This window comes from Liolophura sinensis, chromosome 6 (genome assembly GCF_032854445.1).
Source record: "Liolophura sinensis isolate JHLJ2023 chromosome 6, CUHK_Ljap_v2, whole genome shotgun sequence".
NCBI lineage: Eukaryota > Metazoa > Mollusca > Polyplacophora > Chitonida > Chitonidae > Liolophura > Liolophura sinensis.
The window spans coordinates 73,275,005-73,292,360 of NC_088300.1; the positions used below are offsets into that span (position 1 = coordinate 73,275,005).

Consider the following 17,356-nt stretch of genomic DNA (forward strand, 5'->3'; position numbering starts at 1 on the left):
GTGTCCCTAATCAATCTACACGTACATATATTAAGAAGTCACCTAAAAGCACTTCAGTTCTGGAGGAACACCTGGTAATAAATAGAAAAGCATTTACCAAGCATATTTATAATTCTAAACCTGTGGAATTTCACACAACAGGGTCACATGTATACATGTTCCACAGCTATATGTATATATGTTAACATATGTATGGATGTTCATGTAAGAGCAATAATGAACCAGAACTGAATGACATAATTAAGTACTCAAAATATATACAAAATATAAGTTGACAAACTACAGAATAATATTGCCCTGAATGGCACAGGTCTTTACCATTCACAAATATGATGTTTGTCTTTACAAAATTTTTTTCCCTTAATTATCTAAAATTTCACCATCTTCTGTGTTACACGTACAGTGCTCCAAATAAGGGCCGCATCGGCGTAATTTACGCCTCCAAAAATGCCCAATACGCATATAAGTGAAAAAATAGGAGTAACTAATATGCCTAGAAAATGGGTTTCTAAAAGCGCAAGTACATGTTATTTCATGTTGATAGGTAGAATCACTCCCGCATTGAATATGGGAGATAACTCTGTATGTTTGACTCATACTTTGTCTAGAAACTTGCATTGATTCATTTGAGACTACGCGCCTTTCAACGTGATTTTACAGTAGCGAGACAAGGCTCAAGTATATAGATGGGCACAATCAGTGCAGTGATTTCTTCCCAAATTTGGGGATAATTGTTCATAGAGGAATATCAGATATTTAATAAGTATTTTCTAATGCCTTGGGTTTAAATCTGTATCAATGGTATAAAATCAAGCAGCACCTGAATTAATCAAAAATGTCCAAAATAAATATGAACTATTTACTCATGTATTAGCTAATGAATACAAAGTTATTCAACATGGCAGCACCCACCAAAGATGGCATGAGTTTGTGCCAAGGCCAGCGATGGCGTTTCTGTAGAGATGAAGGCAAAGCAGGTCACAGCTCTTTGTGGGGCATGAGAAAGAGATGTCATTGCAGTCTAATCGACTGGGTATGGTAAAAGCCTTGCATATCAGCTTATGCAATGGGTCATCCAGCAATGAGAACACAGTGAATAACTCACGGTAACTATTGTTGTATGCCCTGTGAATTCTGTTATGCAAAATCAAGTGGAAAGTGTGTAAACATATTTAAACTACCATGGTTCAGCTTGAGCACGGACCGAGGTGAAAATAATTCTAACAAAGCATGTAAACAGCGAACTGCTTAACAGTTCGGTATGTTCTCCATCACGTGCAGTTGTTTACATGAGGCAAAAGTAGTCATCTGAGATCAGGTGACATAATGCACGAGCCTCACTTTCAACGTCGCTTTGTAAACAGTATGGTGCCCAAGTCTATTAGAGATATACATGTAATCGCAACAGGGGCAGCAGGTACATCTCTGTTTTAGATTGGCACTGATTACAAATGACTGGCAAAATACTATTTGTGCACACTGTTAAGTGAAGGGATGCAAAACCTTTGAGATCTCTGAGGAGGTTTTCCAAGGAGGTTTGGTACCCAAAAGCAGCAACAACCAACAAAAGACAACAGAAAATATTAAAACAACAAGGCCTGTATCCATATCTTTGTTAGCCTTCACAAATTCTTACACAGAGCATGTTCTTGTTGAACATTACCACATGTGAGTATTTGCATGCAAACCATCCCTAATTAAGCTTTATATGTGCATTATTGTTCGCAAACTTTATTTTTATAAAGACTGTTTTCTCGAATTATTGCAAACTGCAACAGGTGCATAGCAGTAATTAGAGCCCATCAAAGTGTGAACAGGCATCTCATAATATGTTCCATATGATTTAAGTTTTTATTTTTCGCCAAAAAAGAAAGCCCTCTGTATTACAAATGCAGTGATGAAAAAAAAATTACAAATTTTTTTTCATAATTTGATGCAGTACTGTACAGTTGCAAACAGAACATTAATGTTTTTTTAGATATGGCCCTGAAAGGTAACCACTTTCTTACTGAAAGAGCGTCTCTTAGGTGCAGAAGATTCAGCCCAAAGCTGATCATATAGACTTCCAAGCAGACAATTTCACTGACTCAAACCCTACCTTATTTTTGCTATCCACTGATTCCGTAAAATGCCCGAAATGTAAAATGTCAAAGCCAGCATTGGCAAACCACCTTTTAACTGTAATACAGCCCTTTAAACTTTCGAATTGGACAACGTCTACCATGACTGTAATTTTTTTTTCCTAACTTCGGGCAGGGTGATGGGCCACGAGAATTTTATCTTACCCAACATTCTCTTTAAGAGTTGCATGCCCTGTAAACAGAATGTTGGGTGGGATCAAATTTTCGTGGCCCATCACCTTGCCAGAAGTTGAAAAAAATGGGTATGTCACTCCACTGAATACCAATCAACATCACTGATGACGGATGCTCTATGCATGTCAATTTTAGAAATAATGAGGATCCAAATCATGAATGGTTTTCTCTGATTAGACACTACTCCTAAGATGTAAGCCAGTACACCTCAGCTAAAATTTGGAGGAGTACTGTACTATAATAAAAATATATTTATCTGGGGCACTGAATGTTTGTTTCAAGGTGTGACAGTACATAAAGATACATATACTTACCTTTTTGTCTTGACAGAAACATTTTTCATTTGAAAAAGCTGAATTTCAGAGAGGTACTGAAAATAGAAAAGATAAAAATTGCTTATGATAAATCCATAACAATACCTGAAGTGGTTTCAAATGTAAGTAACACAGTAGTGAAGTAACTTCATGTTCACCAACTCACAGACATACAGTAAATAGGATTCCACAAAGTGAAAGTCAAAGTATTGAATTGCCTGGCCATTCACATCCTGCTTAAATGTGCATTCACAATGATGGGCAGATACATGTAGACACGGACTATTTAATGAGGGGTTTATAAAGACAATTAAAAAACTGATACAAGCACTCGTATTAAAGTGTATTCTGTACACCAAAATCAAAAATAAAATTAGAGGGACAATAATTAATCTTCAGGCATTGTTTTATATATTTCTCAGACTTAATTGTACATGTATTTGTAGTTCACATACATGTATTATCTGACACATATGAACACATATGGACAAAGAAACATGTATGTTGTTGGTGATAAGATAAGAGTCTCCTAAATGAGAACTAAATATTTTATCAACGCTCAGAGTAAGACATGAACATAGGCCTACATATAATTTAACTGTACAATACATAAAATGATAAACATATGTAACAAGAGCTCTTTCTCTTTCTTTACTAATGAAAAAAAGTAAAAATACAAATATGATTCATACTGTTTTCTTATCTTGATAGAAACTTCTTGCATCTGTAGAGGAATATGTGTTGGAGACAAGTAACATGCTGGTACATGTATGCAAGTAACAGAGCTAGAAAAAAGCAAACCTACACACACCATAACCAAACCCTCAAGAAAACTATTTTCCACAAAAGATAGTTTTACAGGTACATGTATATTGTTTCCCAATAAAACTTTGAGACGAAAGATATTTTTCCACAGGAATGAACAACTCTAATTGTTTTCCCAACAGTCAGCATTGTTGTGGACGGAGGCAGTGGGTGTTTGATTACGTAACACCACAGGGGACAGAATCAATCACACCTCACACGGAGCTGCTGTCGGGGAGGATTAAGGGACCTTATTGGGGATAGACCCACGCAGCAAGACACGAGGCGATCATCAAACTTGAGGTTAACATGAAATTTCTGTGTGACGGAAGAGAACCAGTCGCGGAATCTGCCGGGATGTGTTCAGACGAAACAGAGCCCAGACAATTCGCAAACAAATACAGAGTATATCAGGGATATGTGGAAATATGGCTGACGGCTGCAGCATCACAGAGTTAAAAAAAAAAAAAAAAAAAAAACATGTGCACGCGTCCCACCAGGGTCTGCTCTCCCTAATATCTTAGATTTTCATCAGGACAAAGTTTACATCTCCACATACACTTACTACTGCTGCAATAATGCAGGGTTGCTTCCAGCCATGGCAAAATAATGTTGCAATGTAATGTAAATGGAACACATATTTATCATTCCTTTTTAAAACCTCCGAAAATGTTTTTTTCAAATTACACGTAAACAACCGGTACTTAAACACTATCAGACAAACATAATTTTTAGCTAAAAGAGATCAAATACTGAAAAAGAAAAAACAATTGTCTACTTTTTGAGCTGAAACACTGTTAAGATGAGTTTACTTAACTGACAACAGTGACATTTAGGGCAGGAGGAAAGCTGGAAAATTATGTGCTGCATAGTGGCCCAGTGTAACCTGCCAGATCATACCAGTAATTAGACAGCTGGCAACAACTGGCTTTTTATACACATCAATAATACGCCATTGAGACACAATGGAGAGCTAGAGGCAGAGATCTACTACAGAAACTGCAGGAGTGTGATTCATCCTCAAAAGTTCATACAGCCTCTGTCCTTGACAACTAGTCAATGGAGTACCATGATAAAATAAGGACTTGCTCCCAGAGGTTTTATTTCAGTATCGGTACTGAAATATACAAGTATATGCACAATCAGAGAATACTTTTTACACATATATATGATTTCATGCTTGTCTTGCTAGTTGGTGGCTAATGGAACTTCATTTTGTTGTTAACAGTTTCCAACATTATTATGCACACATTACAGAGATGCACGCCAAATTCATTTGTTTGAGGTTTAACGTCTAATCAAAGAACATTCCCCTGATGTGACTATTTCATAACGATACTTTTTGAGAGACTGTATTTAACCTAAAGTTTAGTATTTTTCCAAGTAACACATTTTACCTGATGTGACAATTTCATCAGCCATATGGGGCCACTTAACAGTTTAATATCTCAAAGTTATAAAAACATAACTTATAAAAACATAAGCCTTATCAGAAAAACTTGTGTGTAAAGGTATCATGTTACATGTATGTTCTTTATGTGCATCTAAAGGTGCATTTTTACATACTGAACTCAAGTGAAATACTGCATACATACTGTACATGTACATACAGTACCTTCAAAAGTATAATATAAAACATTGATATAAACAGGTAATCATACATATTGTATTGAGTGTATTTCATCAATACATAAAAAAGAATACAAAAAGGAACAAAACTGTACTAATATTGTCTTCAAGAGATCACACAGCTTCAGCGTTAGGGATTTGCCGTCAGATATTATAACATCTGTGATTCAGTTTGACCACGCTAAGGCAGCATTTACAGGTTACTGACGTACAGGAAATGTGCGCATTGTGAGGGTCATGTTCTCACAACAAAAATAGTTCAGTACAAAAAACACAAGGCCAGCAGAAAATAACCAGTGGTAATACTGTCACATGGTGTTTGGGTAAGACCTTGGTGTGTTCAGATGTGTTTAGGTTACCTTGACTGAAAAACAAACTTGTTTTTCCCGGTCAGTCATGAACATTAAATACTGAACCAGCTGAGGAAATAGGGAATTACACACCAGAATATAAATAACAGATTTAAACTGGTTACAGTGTAACTTAATTTCACCACTTTCATTGTCCACAAAACAAATAGGGTGGGGTATTCTTTTTTTTGTGAACCAGGTACACAAAAGTGTGAACAGGACTAAAAAGATGTTGACAGGTGCAAAAATGCATCTGCTGAAAGTTCCATGATGAAACAAGGAAAAACGAACATTTTCCTGAGTGATGTGCAACACAAAAAAAACCCTGAGCTTTTCTCCTGTCTGTACACCACATGTAATTCGTGTTCTTAGGGAGTTTTTATCACAATACAGTACATATATAAATCTCTCATCTCATTTCACTATGTTCATATCATCATAAAATCTATTAGTGTGGACAGAAGTAAATGTATTTAACATACATGTAAAGAAAACAGAGAGCAAACAACTCAAAAAGCTTATCCAAAACAACATGGCCTTTTCATCCATGTTTTGTTATGTCAAGGTGAATATATGTCTACATAATTACGTCTGAATATTCACAGGTTTCATTACCTGTTTCATAACTACATATAATTGTATCTTCCTATGAGGGTTTTTCACCCTTTTTGACAATATTTCCCTATTGTTACAAGATCAACATCGGAGGTACAAACTTATAGTTAAGACAAAAGGGCTTGGGAATCACACACTATCATAAAAGCTACATCGACATTTAGTTCTAATCTAGGACCATATCTAGAACCCTTTTAGTTCTGGAAAATGTATGGGCTCCCAATCAGCTGGGTACCCAAATTAATCTAGGTGTACTAGAACAGATAAAATGAACAGATAAAAAGTTTTCATAAAATTTTCTTTCTTTCATGGACTAAAAGCTCTCAGAAAGCACAATTTTGCCTTGCATTTTACAAAATTTCTTTATGCTCCGTCACAATGTCACCTTTGAAGTTTGGGATAAGCAAGAACCTGATTGTGTATGATCGTGAAAAAGTGTGACATTAATTTGTTCCCAACTTTTCTGAAATGGGTAATAATGTATTACCATACAACAGAAGAATACCAAGGATTGTCCTCACCATACACTCCTTTTTCATTCCAAAGACTTGCTAGAAATTTATTCATGTAAAGAAATACAAAATATAATAGGTTTCATAACGCAAATTATCTGAAAATTGCTGTATAACAAGTTCAGTATTAATAAGAGTGATGGAAATAGTCTCCATTAAGTTGCCGGGTAAATGTCTACACAGAGCTACACAGTTATAACAATGTACATACAAATGGACTAACATTATACATCCATGCATGAAAGTTGTGTACACATATATACATGAAATATTCACTTTATATATGTTTATTAGGTCATCTTAGGTTCTCTTGAGAGATAATGAAAAATGATGTAAAATCATGTGGAAAAAAAACACAAAACAATCTTAGGATAAATTCTTCCATGATATAAATGTGGAGTTTGAAAAAAAACAAAAAAACAATTAAAAACTGTTCATGAGTGTGATCAACTCAGTGTGTTACAAACCATACAAATTATCATTATCATTATAAAATTTTATACTCATTTTGAACATTATCATTACAGGTTTGAACGTTACAAACATGTTCATGAATTCTGAGGATCATGAGTATCAACACAGAAATGCTACTTTTTATGTTTTCTCTAGCGAAAGTCTGTCACGGTAACATCAGTCAATGATCTGACAAGTCTCCCACCTGTAAACTTGCATGAATTAATATCATGCAAATCTCAGCATGGTGTGACTGCCATGTGTGCAGGAGGGACTCTAGAAAACAAAAGCCAAGCACTTAGGCATCACATTGTACAGGCGATATCTCATGTACTACATGGAAAATATGTTTCCCATGTGTTTACACATACATGTATAGTGTAGGCCGATTAAGTTCACATACATGTATGTACATGTACATGTAGATCAGTGCTATGATCACAATGCTCATGGGGAAGGTGGGGGAAGGTGTGTGTGTGTGTGTGGGGGGGGGGGGGGGGGGTTAAGTGATCCTGGAGCAAGATAAGAATCTAAAGTAAAGACAATATCACCTGAGCATGCTAACAAATTAGGGATGAGAAATAATTTCTTGTCTTATTATAGAGTTTGAAGAGATAAAACAGGGCCGGTTATATTTAAACAAATGACACACATAGCTTAATTCTGTGGTGTGACTTCTACAACAAGAGAGATGATTTTAACTGGTTAATCAGTTGCTTCAATACACTTACCGAGAACTGTTTAAGTTCACATATAATGATAACATTTGACTGAACAACAATTCATACACATATATATGCATAGCACTGTCTTGAAATATTTGTTATAAGACAATATAATCATACAAAGATTTAGTTAGGTATATTGCCTATTTTTTCTCCTGAATGAATTCTTTCATCACAATCAACCTATGTACCAGTACACTGAGGGAATGAAGTGCAGACAATGATCAATAATTTATATATACATTTACCTACAGGTATTCACAGGTGTTAATTATCTTTGAATTATGCTGAGCTATTTCACGTAGACTTTTTAACATAGATATTTCGAAACCGGTGTTGAATACATTTTGTACTTTATAGTTTGTAAATTAAATAATCTCTCCATATTAAAGAAAAGACACATTTTGGGAAATGGATCCTCATTTAAGAGAGTTGTCTATATAATTATTCTGGCACTTTTAGAGTGCACGATTGAATAACCCTTGCTTTTAACACAGGTAACTTTCTACTGATAACATTAATAATTTATTTTATTTGACTTGCTGGATTTTAGCACTACACTCTACAATATTTAATTTATTCAATAGTGACCTTTGGCAAGTATAATGTAACTGGCAGAATTCTTACATATGACACACACACACATGTTCAGTGCTCAGTAAAGTGAGCTCATGTGATGTGTACTTTAAAGCTAAACTTCATGTCAGGCCACTTTAAACAGTCCCAGAAGTCAGGTGACCACTAAGAACCTCCTCCCCATTTAAAGGTAAAGACCTCAAAAAATCAAAGTAGGTATCACTAAATAGGCCACTTAAAACTATGCATAAATATACTTTCATTTTTTGGAGATTTTTATGAAGAGAGTTAAAGGCATTCAAACATTTGAATTCTATGGTGGGCTTTATGGACCATACTATCAGAGTTTAGGAACTCACACGTCACAGAAAGTTTTTCCAACACTGTTTGGATAACTCTTTTCACCTATGGGTAAAGGATTACTGAAATAATACTCTCAGAAATTCATTTCTTCTGGTGAACATCAGAAAAAAAAGGTGATGTGACGTCACAGTTCCTAGATAAAATATTGCTCAAAAAGCCCACCATATCATTCAAATATTCGAATGCCTTTCAACACTCTTCAAAAAATCTGAACTAAAAAAGTGAAAGTATTTTTACGCATAGTTTTCAGTTGTCTATATGATGAACCATACTTCAGCTTTCTTTTACTGCAAGTCTGCCTTATAAGTACCATTTTAACCATAGTCACATTGCTTCAGTTGGTGTTTTTTCCCAGCAACATTATGGGCCCCCTTTAATATCAAGGACAGTATCATAGAATCTCACAATACATGTATGTAGATAAAAAAAATTGTTCTATATCACATGTACATGTATCATGTGGCAAAGAAAGTGGTGCCAATTCTCTCTTTTTTATAATAGGAATCATCTTTATACTGCATGGTTTAAAATATGTACTTATTTGTCTCAAAATATGTACCCAATTTGTTTCACGGGCAGGGTCTAATCTGGCCTCAGAAGAGCAGGCGGTGGAAGCACCGGTGAAGGGCACCTCATTGTTGAATATTTCGATTCTCATAAATTTTTAAGGGCCTCAGTTCCTACAGTTGACCTCCACCCCATGTGCACACCACAACATGTACCTAATCCGAAGATTCAGTCTAAGGATGGCTTGTATTGACTGATATGTGGAGAACTCTGCCATCCCGGATGACATGTGCATCTGATCATCACACTGTATCATAGCTACCCCAGGCCATCATTAAAAATTTGTTTGTTGCGGGTAAAAACTCTGTTTTTTGAAGTCGGGTTGGTCTGTCGGAATTTTTTTTCCCCCGGCCTGAATAATCTGAATGCTACTTCAATTATCGCGGGTTCAATTTTCATCACCTTATTCGGGGCATACATTTCCGATTTTAAATAATCTTTAAAAACTTTGTTGTTTTCATAACCAAGTTCTTTCACACTGAAGTCAAATATTCCTTCTTGATTCTGGATCCAACATTAAATTTGAGTAAATTTACAAATTTTAACCCTAAACAACTGAAGTTTAAAGGCATCCACTGCTTTTGCCACTGTGGCGAAGGGACGCCACTTTGCTTTCGCCACACAGAAATCATATTCGCCAAAACTAGTGTGGCGAATGACTAGCCGAAGCCTAGCCACAAAGTAGATCATCCGAGTCTTATAATGAATTTGGGCTGTTTCTTTTTTTTTTTTTTTTCTGGCGCAAAGGGCACTTTGAGGGAAGGGCAGCATCTGGTAATTGGACGCTGAGAGGGGAAGGATTAGGCCCTAACCGGTCATTTCCATGTAGTATTTATAGGAAGTTTTCTCAGTGACCATACATGCACTCCTTGTATAGCCTTCGCTTTTAAGCAGATCTTATTTATAGAAGACAGCTTTTATTAGTCAAGACAACTAAAACCCTGAGCGAGGTCGACTATTTGATCACACGCTTCACCAGCTCCTGGTATGTCTACTCCACATGTGCATTTATTGTGGTAGCAATATATCACCCACAAGAAACACTGACATTAAAAAAAGTTCTCTAAAATTCAAAAGATTTTTGAGTCCAAGAATAATTTATGAATATATTTTTATGAAAACGTACCAATCATCATCATCCAACAAAATGAAGTTGAATATTTATGTTCGCAAAGCCTGTTTCCAACACAATTATTAACATGCGTCTAATTACTATACAGGTTCTATAAGACTTGATGAACATCAGTCATCTGAGACAACTCATCCACCTCCATGTAATACAAGGACAGATATGCAAATACATTCACAGTCTATTTATTCAAAGACAATGACTACCTAACCTTATCAGAATTTGTGCTTAACCAACTGTTTTGGAACAGCTGCTGGTATATGGAACAGTAGAAATGTGAAGACACACAAAATCCTAGACTGGACTTCAGTTTATTTCCTTGAAATCTTCTACATGGTTGATCATGTCACTTTATAATCCACCGCACAGATTTAACCAGAACTTGGTAATTAAGACACAGTAAAATCTGCTTTAAGTAGGAAGAAAAACGCCTTTTATTTGACTGAATTTCTAGGCTTCCCCTCAACAAGAACACAATATATCCTCAGCATTATGTTAGACTAATGCATAAGCATGACGATAATGGTCACGCATGAAGTAGCTTAATTGTGCCTTATACACATTCAGTATATTACTGTAATTCTTCAACTTTTTAGCATGTTTGCAAGCTGTTTAATAATATTCTGAAGGCATTATTCTGTATAGACTGATGAAATGATACTTTTTGTGAAGCCCTGAAATAGGCTGATCAACCAATGTAGTGTTGTTATATGCGAAAAGGATAAGGAATTAGGGTAGTTAATAAATACATTCTAATTTTTACACCTTTTATTCCATGTATATGAAGTGTTGTTAATGATGAGGGTTTAGAATATGCTCCTTGTGAGCATGGTTGCAGCTGCACTTGTAAGCAGTTCATATATGCTGGCTGTTAACTGAGAAAATCAACAAATGACAAAAATTCAGCAAAGGGCTATTAATGCACCCTTCACTGAACAGTCCATGTTACCAACATGTACAAAGGTATGAGCTTCTGAATTACACCTGACAGGTACTGCATTTATACCTATACATACATGTGCATGATTATGCTTCCATGTACATGTACATGTAGGATTGTTTCAGCCCTCCCAGTGTACATGTATGACTGGATGCAACTTGTATCCTCTAACATGCTAAAAACACTGGCGTGAAAAATGGACAGAAAATCATTCATTAATTAATCAGAAGATTATTTCATCCATAACTAATTATCCCATTTTTCATGATTCTGAAAGTTCTAATGATTTCAGAAAGTTGCTTTCAGGTTTGCTCAGAACAAGGGATAATATTCTATTGGCAAATCGTACGTTTCAGCACTAAAACTGTATAGAATGGTATACATGAGGACACTCTATCCATGAGTATTGTCATATGACAAACCCAATTCTTCTGGACATGACATCTAAATATAGGGTGAAAGGGTCAGCTTTCCAGCACTGCATACCTTCTATACTAATTTAGTCACAATGTTTTTTTTATATGGAAACAACAGTGAACGAAGCTCTGTCATATAAAGAAAACAGTGTCTATTCAGAAATCTACAGGCGTTTAGAGAGGGTTATCAGACAAATCATGACTCATTAACACAAATAAAACAGATCTTCTCTGTGTATGAATGCAGAGAATATACATGTGCATGGCAAAGGACAGAAATGTACACTGTAAATCAAAGCAATCTGATCAAAACACACCTGGACATAACGTCTATACATGTACAGTATTTTACCTAAAAATTTCATCTATGATTAAGTTATTCATTGAGCCCGATTCTGAGAATTCTATTGAAAGGTCTCTGTAGGTACATGTAGACAACATACCTCTAGGAAAATGTCGCTTCGGCACCAAATGTACCATTGCATAAGATTTCATAACTGCCTCCAAAAATACACTTTTTGGGGCAAATTTTCATGGGAAATACAGTAATTTCCAGACCACTTGTAATCAGTATCAAGAGGAGCATGTATATAAGTTATGCAGATTTTTGAGAATGTCCTCAGTTAGTGTATTTATATAAAAAAAAATACTAAAGAGACAAAATCAAAATATTAAAGCAAAACTTTCCAGACAATATTAGGTTACCAAAATACAAGGTATTACCTTTTATGTACGTAAAGGTCATTTCTTTCCACAGATTAAGTTATTATGACAAATCATACGCCTTCTCATGCATATATGATTTATGTCTGCTACAATTTACATGTGACACATCCATGTATATGCGCAGGTTCAGACGGCCAGCTGCCAACGTGTGATGACAATCACATCCAAATCTAGCCATTAACATTAATTTTCACACAAAACTAAGGAGTAAACCAGGCCATGGACAACAGAAATAAAGTGTACATGTATATACTTGTACATGAGACAAGAATAAATGTAACATTAACGGATTGGCAAGGATTCTCCAGTTACAAGTGCTAAGTGTAAGAAAGATAATTCCATGTAAATGTTATTTTGTTGAGTAATTAAGGGTATTATTGAATGCGAACCAGCAAATAACTGAAGGAAGATTCCTACTTTAAATATGTTCATATTTTAAATTGTCATTTTGCCTGCACATCCTGTCATCAGTCACCTGATCATGTTTCCACTCATTCAGTTTTTCAAATTTATTTTGATCACTTCACAATGACTTTTCCTTACAGCAAATCAGACCCAATACTGACACATTCATAATGCTCCGTCACTAAAACACAGGCACCAGTCACAATGCAATGACTCTACAGGGGATTAGCACAAACATTTTGGACCTCATGATAAGCACAGAATATACATTTATCACCCAACAGAAATTACCGTTTGTGCAACAAGCAGACTTACCCTTATACAGAAGGCCACAATTCAGACAAAAGTTAGATAGAGGAACATCATTTCCAATCATTGCTTTTAGAAAGTTCCAAGTTTACCAATTTTAAATGACCCGAGGAGTAAACTTGTGCCTTCTGCTCTGATGCTATGATGTTCTACATGAAAACTGAGAATGCAACCTTCAGATAAAAATGGCAAGAGGTTGTGATTTAATGATTACCTGTAACCAGAAATCAATTAGCCGCATTTCACAACTGTTCCTGATTTCATTGGACTCCATTCACTTAACACTGCATCTGTATGATGCCTACAACTACGATAATTAGTGAAGTTCTAAATCCGAATACAAAAAACTTGATGTACATTTCACAAAGTTCTCATATCCACACTATTGATATTAACAATGTAGGTCACTGGGATGAAAATAGGATACCCTAAATTATACTAATGCTACCTCTGAATTATGATAACCAATTTACATAAATATACATATTAAATCAGTTAATGAACCTAAAGCCAAAAATATATGATCTTGCAGTAAACTCTGGTATTTCCTTCGGAATGCTGTACTTCACTTTCTGTTATATGAATATATACACAGGGCTGCGTTAAAATCAGATATCCTCCACCTGCCCTTTGTTTACTGGGATATGTCAACACGCCTATAGGCGCAGCAAGTCAACTTGATAAGTATAACACGAATATGAGTAAATCTTTTCCAATACCTGATTATAAGTAATGCCATCACCTTAAGGCCTTGGTTTACAGTCATACAGGATGTACAGTAATACATACGTGTAGCCACACAGGAAGTATGATTGAGGTTCTAGTTTTTCATCCTATCTCATTTTCTTTTTAATGAATCTTAAATCAGATAATTACAGAAACTCTTGAGTCAATTGTGATTGCAATAAAACTTGTTCTTCTTGCTTTTAACAAGAGTGTACATTATTATATACATGTATGTCTCTCTGCTGTAAAGAGTCCCTTTCAAAAACGTTTAGGTATTATTTAACACCAACAAACCTAGTGCACAGAACAAAACTAAGATAGTACAAAGCTGTGTAAGTTTTCCCTTGTACAGGCATCAGCCACATACATGTACCTGTAGAAGAAACCTAAAGGACTTACCTCAGGGATGGTAAGGATGGAACTGATTCGTCTTCGGAAACGTCGCAAGGTGGCAAAGCCATCTGTAACATTGGGCCCGCTGTAATTTGCAGCCGCACACATTGTGCCAAATATTACCAGGGATCTTTCTTAAGCAGAGAAAAAATTTGACAACAGCAAACAACCTTGGCTAGAGCCCGGTAGTTACATCTCACTTCCACTCAGCATTAGGGTAAAACAAAAACCCTTCAGAAAAGGCACAATCTCAAGTAGTCAACTTGTCGAGTTCTGGCCATAGCTCTGTGGGTCAGGATGAAAATATCCCTGGTGCCCAGCACATGTGGTGATAGGTTATTATTAATCTAGCTTAGTGGTTGGTAAAGACATCACCTGCTAGAGTTTGTGGTGGTGTCATACCCACATGGCCTCAGAGGTACACAGTCCAGAAGCGTGCTGTCAATATTTTTATGACACTAGGGCGAGATCCTCATCAAGACACTTTGAGCAGTAAATCAGACTTCTCATTCAAAACAAGCCACTCCAATGGTGCCCTCAGACAGCACTACAAAGCAGACTTATCTGAAACAATGGCCTTCACTCTCCTCACAGTCACCTAGGCATGCCTGCCATGGAGGAGCAATGAAGCATGTCTACTGGCTACATGTGCATAAAAAAGCTTCAGTGTTTTCAGCATAAAATTATCTATTTTGCTTCATACACTTCAGATAAAAATACCAAATGGAGTCACACAATTGAGCTATATTGGAACACTGAGGGCCTCCTTTCTGCAAATCGCACATATTTGACGTTTACTTGTACGAATAAGTTGTTTTGACAGGTAAAATGAAATGCTGACAAAACTGATCAACATAAAAGAGGTACATGTGTCTCCAAGAATGAGAGCAGCATGGAGACACCGGCATACCGTCCAGCTCTAGAATGTCTCATACTTTAGCAGCCAGTCTGAACAAACCTGCAGGTGGTCAAGTTTTCCCAAGAGGAATAACTGTTTGTTTGCTGTCTAACAGGGGCTGAAGAAATGGAGGCTCTCCATCACTGTACTACAGGGTCCATGCCATTCACATTATCTCATAACCAGAAACACTGTAACGCTACGAAATCTGACATTCAAGTAAATCCTGTAAACCACAATGCTGCCAGGAGAACACCACGACCTTAGGAGATTTGGCAGTGGGAAAGATAACCTCTCAAAGTTTTGCCAGATAATATTTCAGGATGAGGTGAAGCTGAGGCAGCCTGTTTAGAAGGCCCACTCCTGAACCTGAGAGTAAATACTGCCAAAACAAACAGGAGCAGAACAGCAGAGCTCCACCACAGCCAGCCTTAACATAGCTCTCTTCATTTGATCCCCTGTCCACCGAAACTGCAGAGGAAATAGGCCCCCCACAAATGACAAGCGCGTCTCACAATCCTAACAAAACTTTACCTGTTGACTTTTCATCACATGCAACACATGCTGGCATTTTTGAGGTATCTATCAAAAATCTGAGAGGGGAACCTGATAACAATGGATGAGTTTTCCCGAGTTTGTATGATAATGAGAAGTTATGTCTTCAGCTTCTTCTCTCTCCCCTCAATCCCCTCCACCCCCATTGCCAGAAACACAGGTGTCAACAGACATACTGCATCAGCAAGACCCATGTACAGCACAGCCTAGATAACATAGCTAACAGTACACTCAGCAAAAATGCACACTTGCCAGAACTATTGCAGTGTACATGCATTACACTGAAAATATATGTTAATTTACACACTATATGTGCTGTGTTTACATATTTAATACAAAAACATCAAAGTTTGATTAACACATAATATTATATATGAAAAATACATGCAGTATACGACACAAAATTTAATATCCTTTGTATGGGTGTTCGAGAGACTATCCATGGGTATTAAGACATTAATGCTGAATGTACTGCTACATGCATAAATTTGCTAACAAATAATTTATTCTTGATATAATGATTGCATATTTTACAATGCTCATTGAGGTCAATTTACCAATGCTAATAGCAGCAGTGACAGCATATACAATTCCTGTATGTACACATCTGCAGCTTTGATATTTCATATTAATATATACACTAGTTTTCCAGTTCATGCATTTGTTTAAATGCGTTACCAGTTTTGCAAATCAAAGGAGTTACATAAAATACAGTCATGTCAGTGAGTATTTATGGAATGTATACAATTTTGTGATCAAGATTTTTGGATGCTGAAACAAAAGTAATGAAACTTTTTTATTTTCAAGGTTAATTGTGTCCAGTATTTTAGTAATCACTAGTCCGTATTCCTTTTTAAACCAAAACTCGGCTTTGTTGACAGCAATATTCTGATTTTAATCACATAAAATATACACAATTTATACATGAATGCATTTTTAAAGAGGAAATTTATTTATTTTTTTATTTGATTGGTGTTTTACGCCGCACTCAAGACTATTTCACTTATACGACGGCGGCCAGCATTATGGTGGGAGGAAACAGGGCAGAGCCCGGGGGAAACCCACGACCATCCGCAGGTTGCTGAAGACCTTCCCATGTACGGCCAGAGTAAAGAGGAAATTAACTTGAGAATACATGCAGTCAAAATTTTAAAGCCAAAATAAAATTTCATCAGATTCCATCTAGTTTTTTAGCATCTTGAGGGAAGTCCTATATGAACCATGCACAGAGCACTAATGTATGGACCAGTGGCTATACCACTGTTCTCTACACCAGATGAAGGCTCTGTGACTGATGGAACATACACGTATATTACATATATGCTTTCCTGAAATGTCACCTTGTACTCTACAAAACATGCCCCAGAGATCAGACAGGATGGTTTGTGTCTCTTCATACCGCTGGCGGCGTATGAGGGAGCATGCATCTATGTACAAGGGGACAATAACCTTGACTTGGCCCACAATTACATTCTTTCTGATCACATGTATACACCTTCACTTTGTGCCATAGCTGCGTCTCTAATTAACCTAGCTTGAATTAGCCTGAAATCAACACAGCAATTAACAGCTCAGTGTTTAGATGTCAGGTAGATGTCATTTATCACAAGACCGAGATAAGATTAATGAGAGATCA

At 36.3% G+C, this 17,356-nt stretch overlaps 1 protein-coding gene across 3 annotated transcripts in view; it reads right to left on the reverse strand.

The window, feature by feature from the left end:
- The window catches only part of LOC135467777 (lymphocyte cytosolic protein 2-like), a 78,306-nt gene that overhangs the window by 53,080 nt on the left and 7,870 nt on the right, over positions 1-17,356 (reverse strand). For 2 of the 3 annotated variants that reach the window (XM_064745617.1, XM_064745619.1), the window contains one exon: positions 2,630-2,685. In XM_064745617.1, the coding sequence (XP_064601687.1) occupies positions 2,630-2,685 (56 nt within the window). Of the gene's footprint in view, positions 1-2,629; positions 2,686-14,273; positions 14,628-17,356 lie in introns of those variants that run through there. The other variant, XM_064745618.1, reaches the window with a different exon arrangement.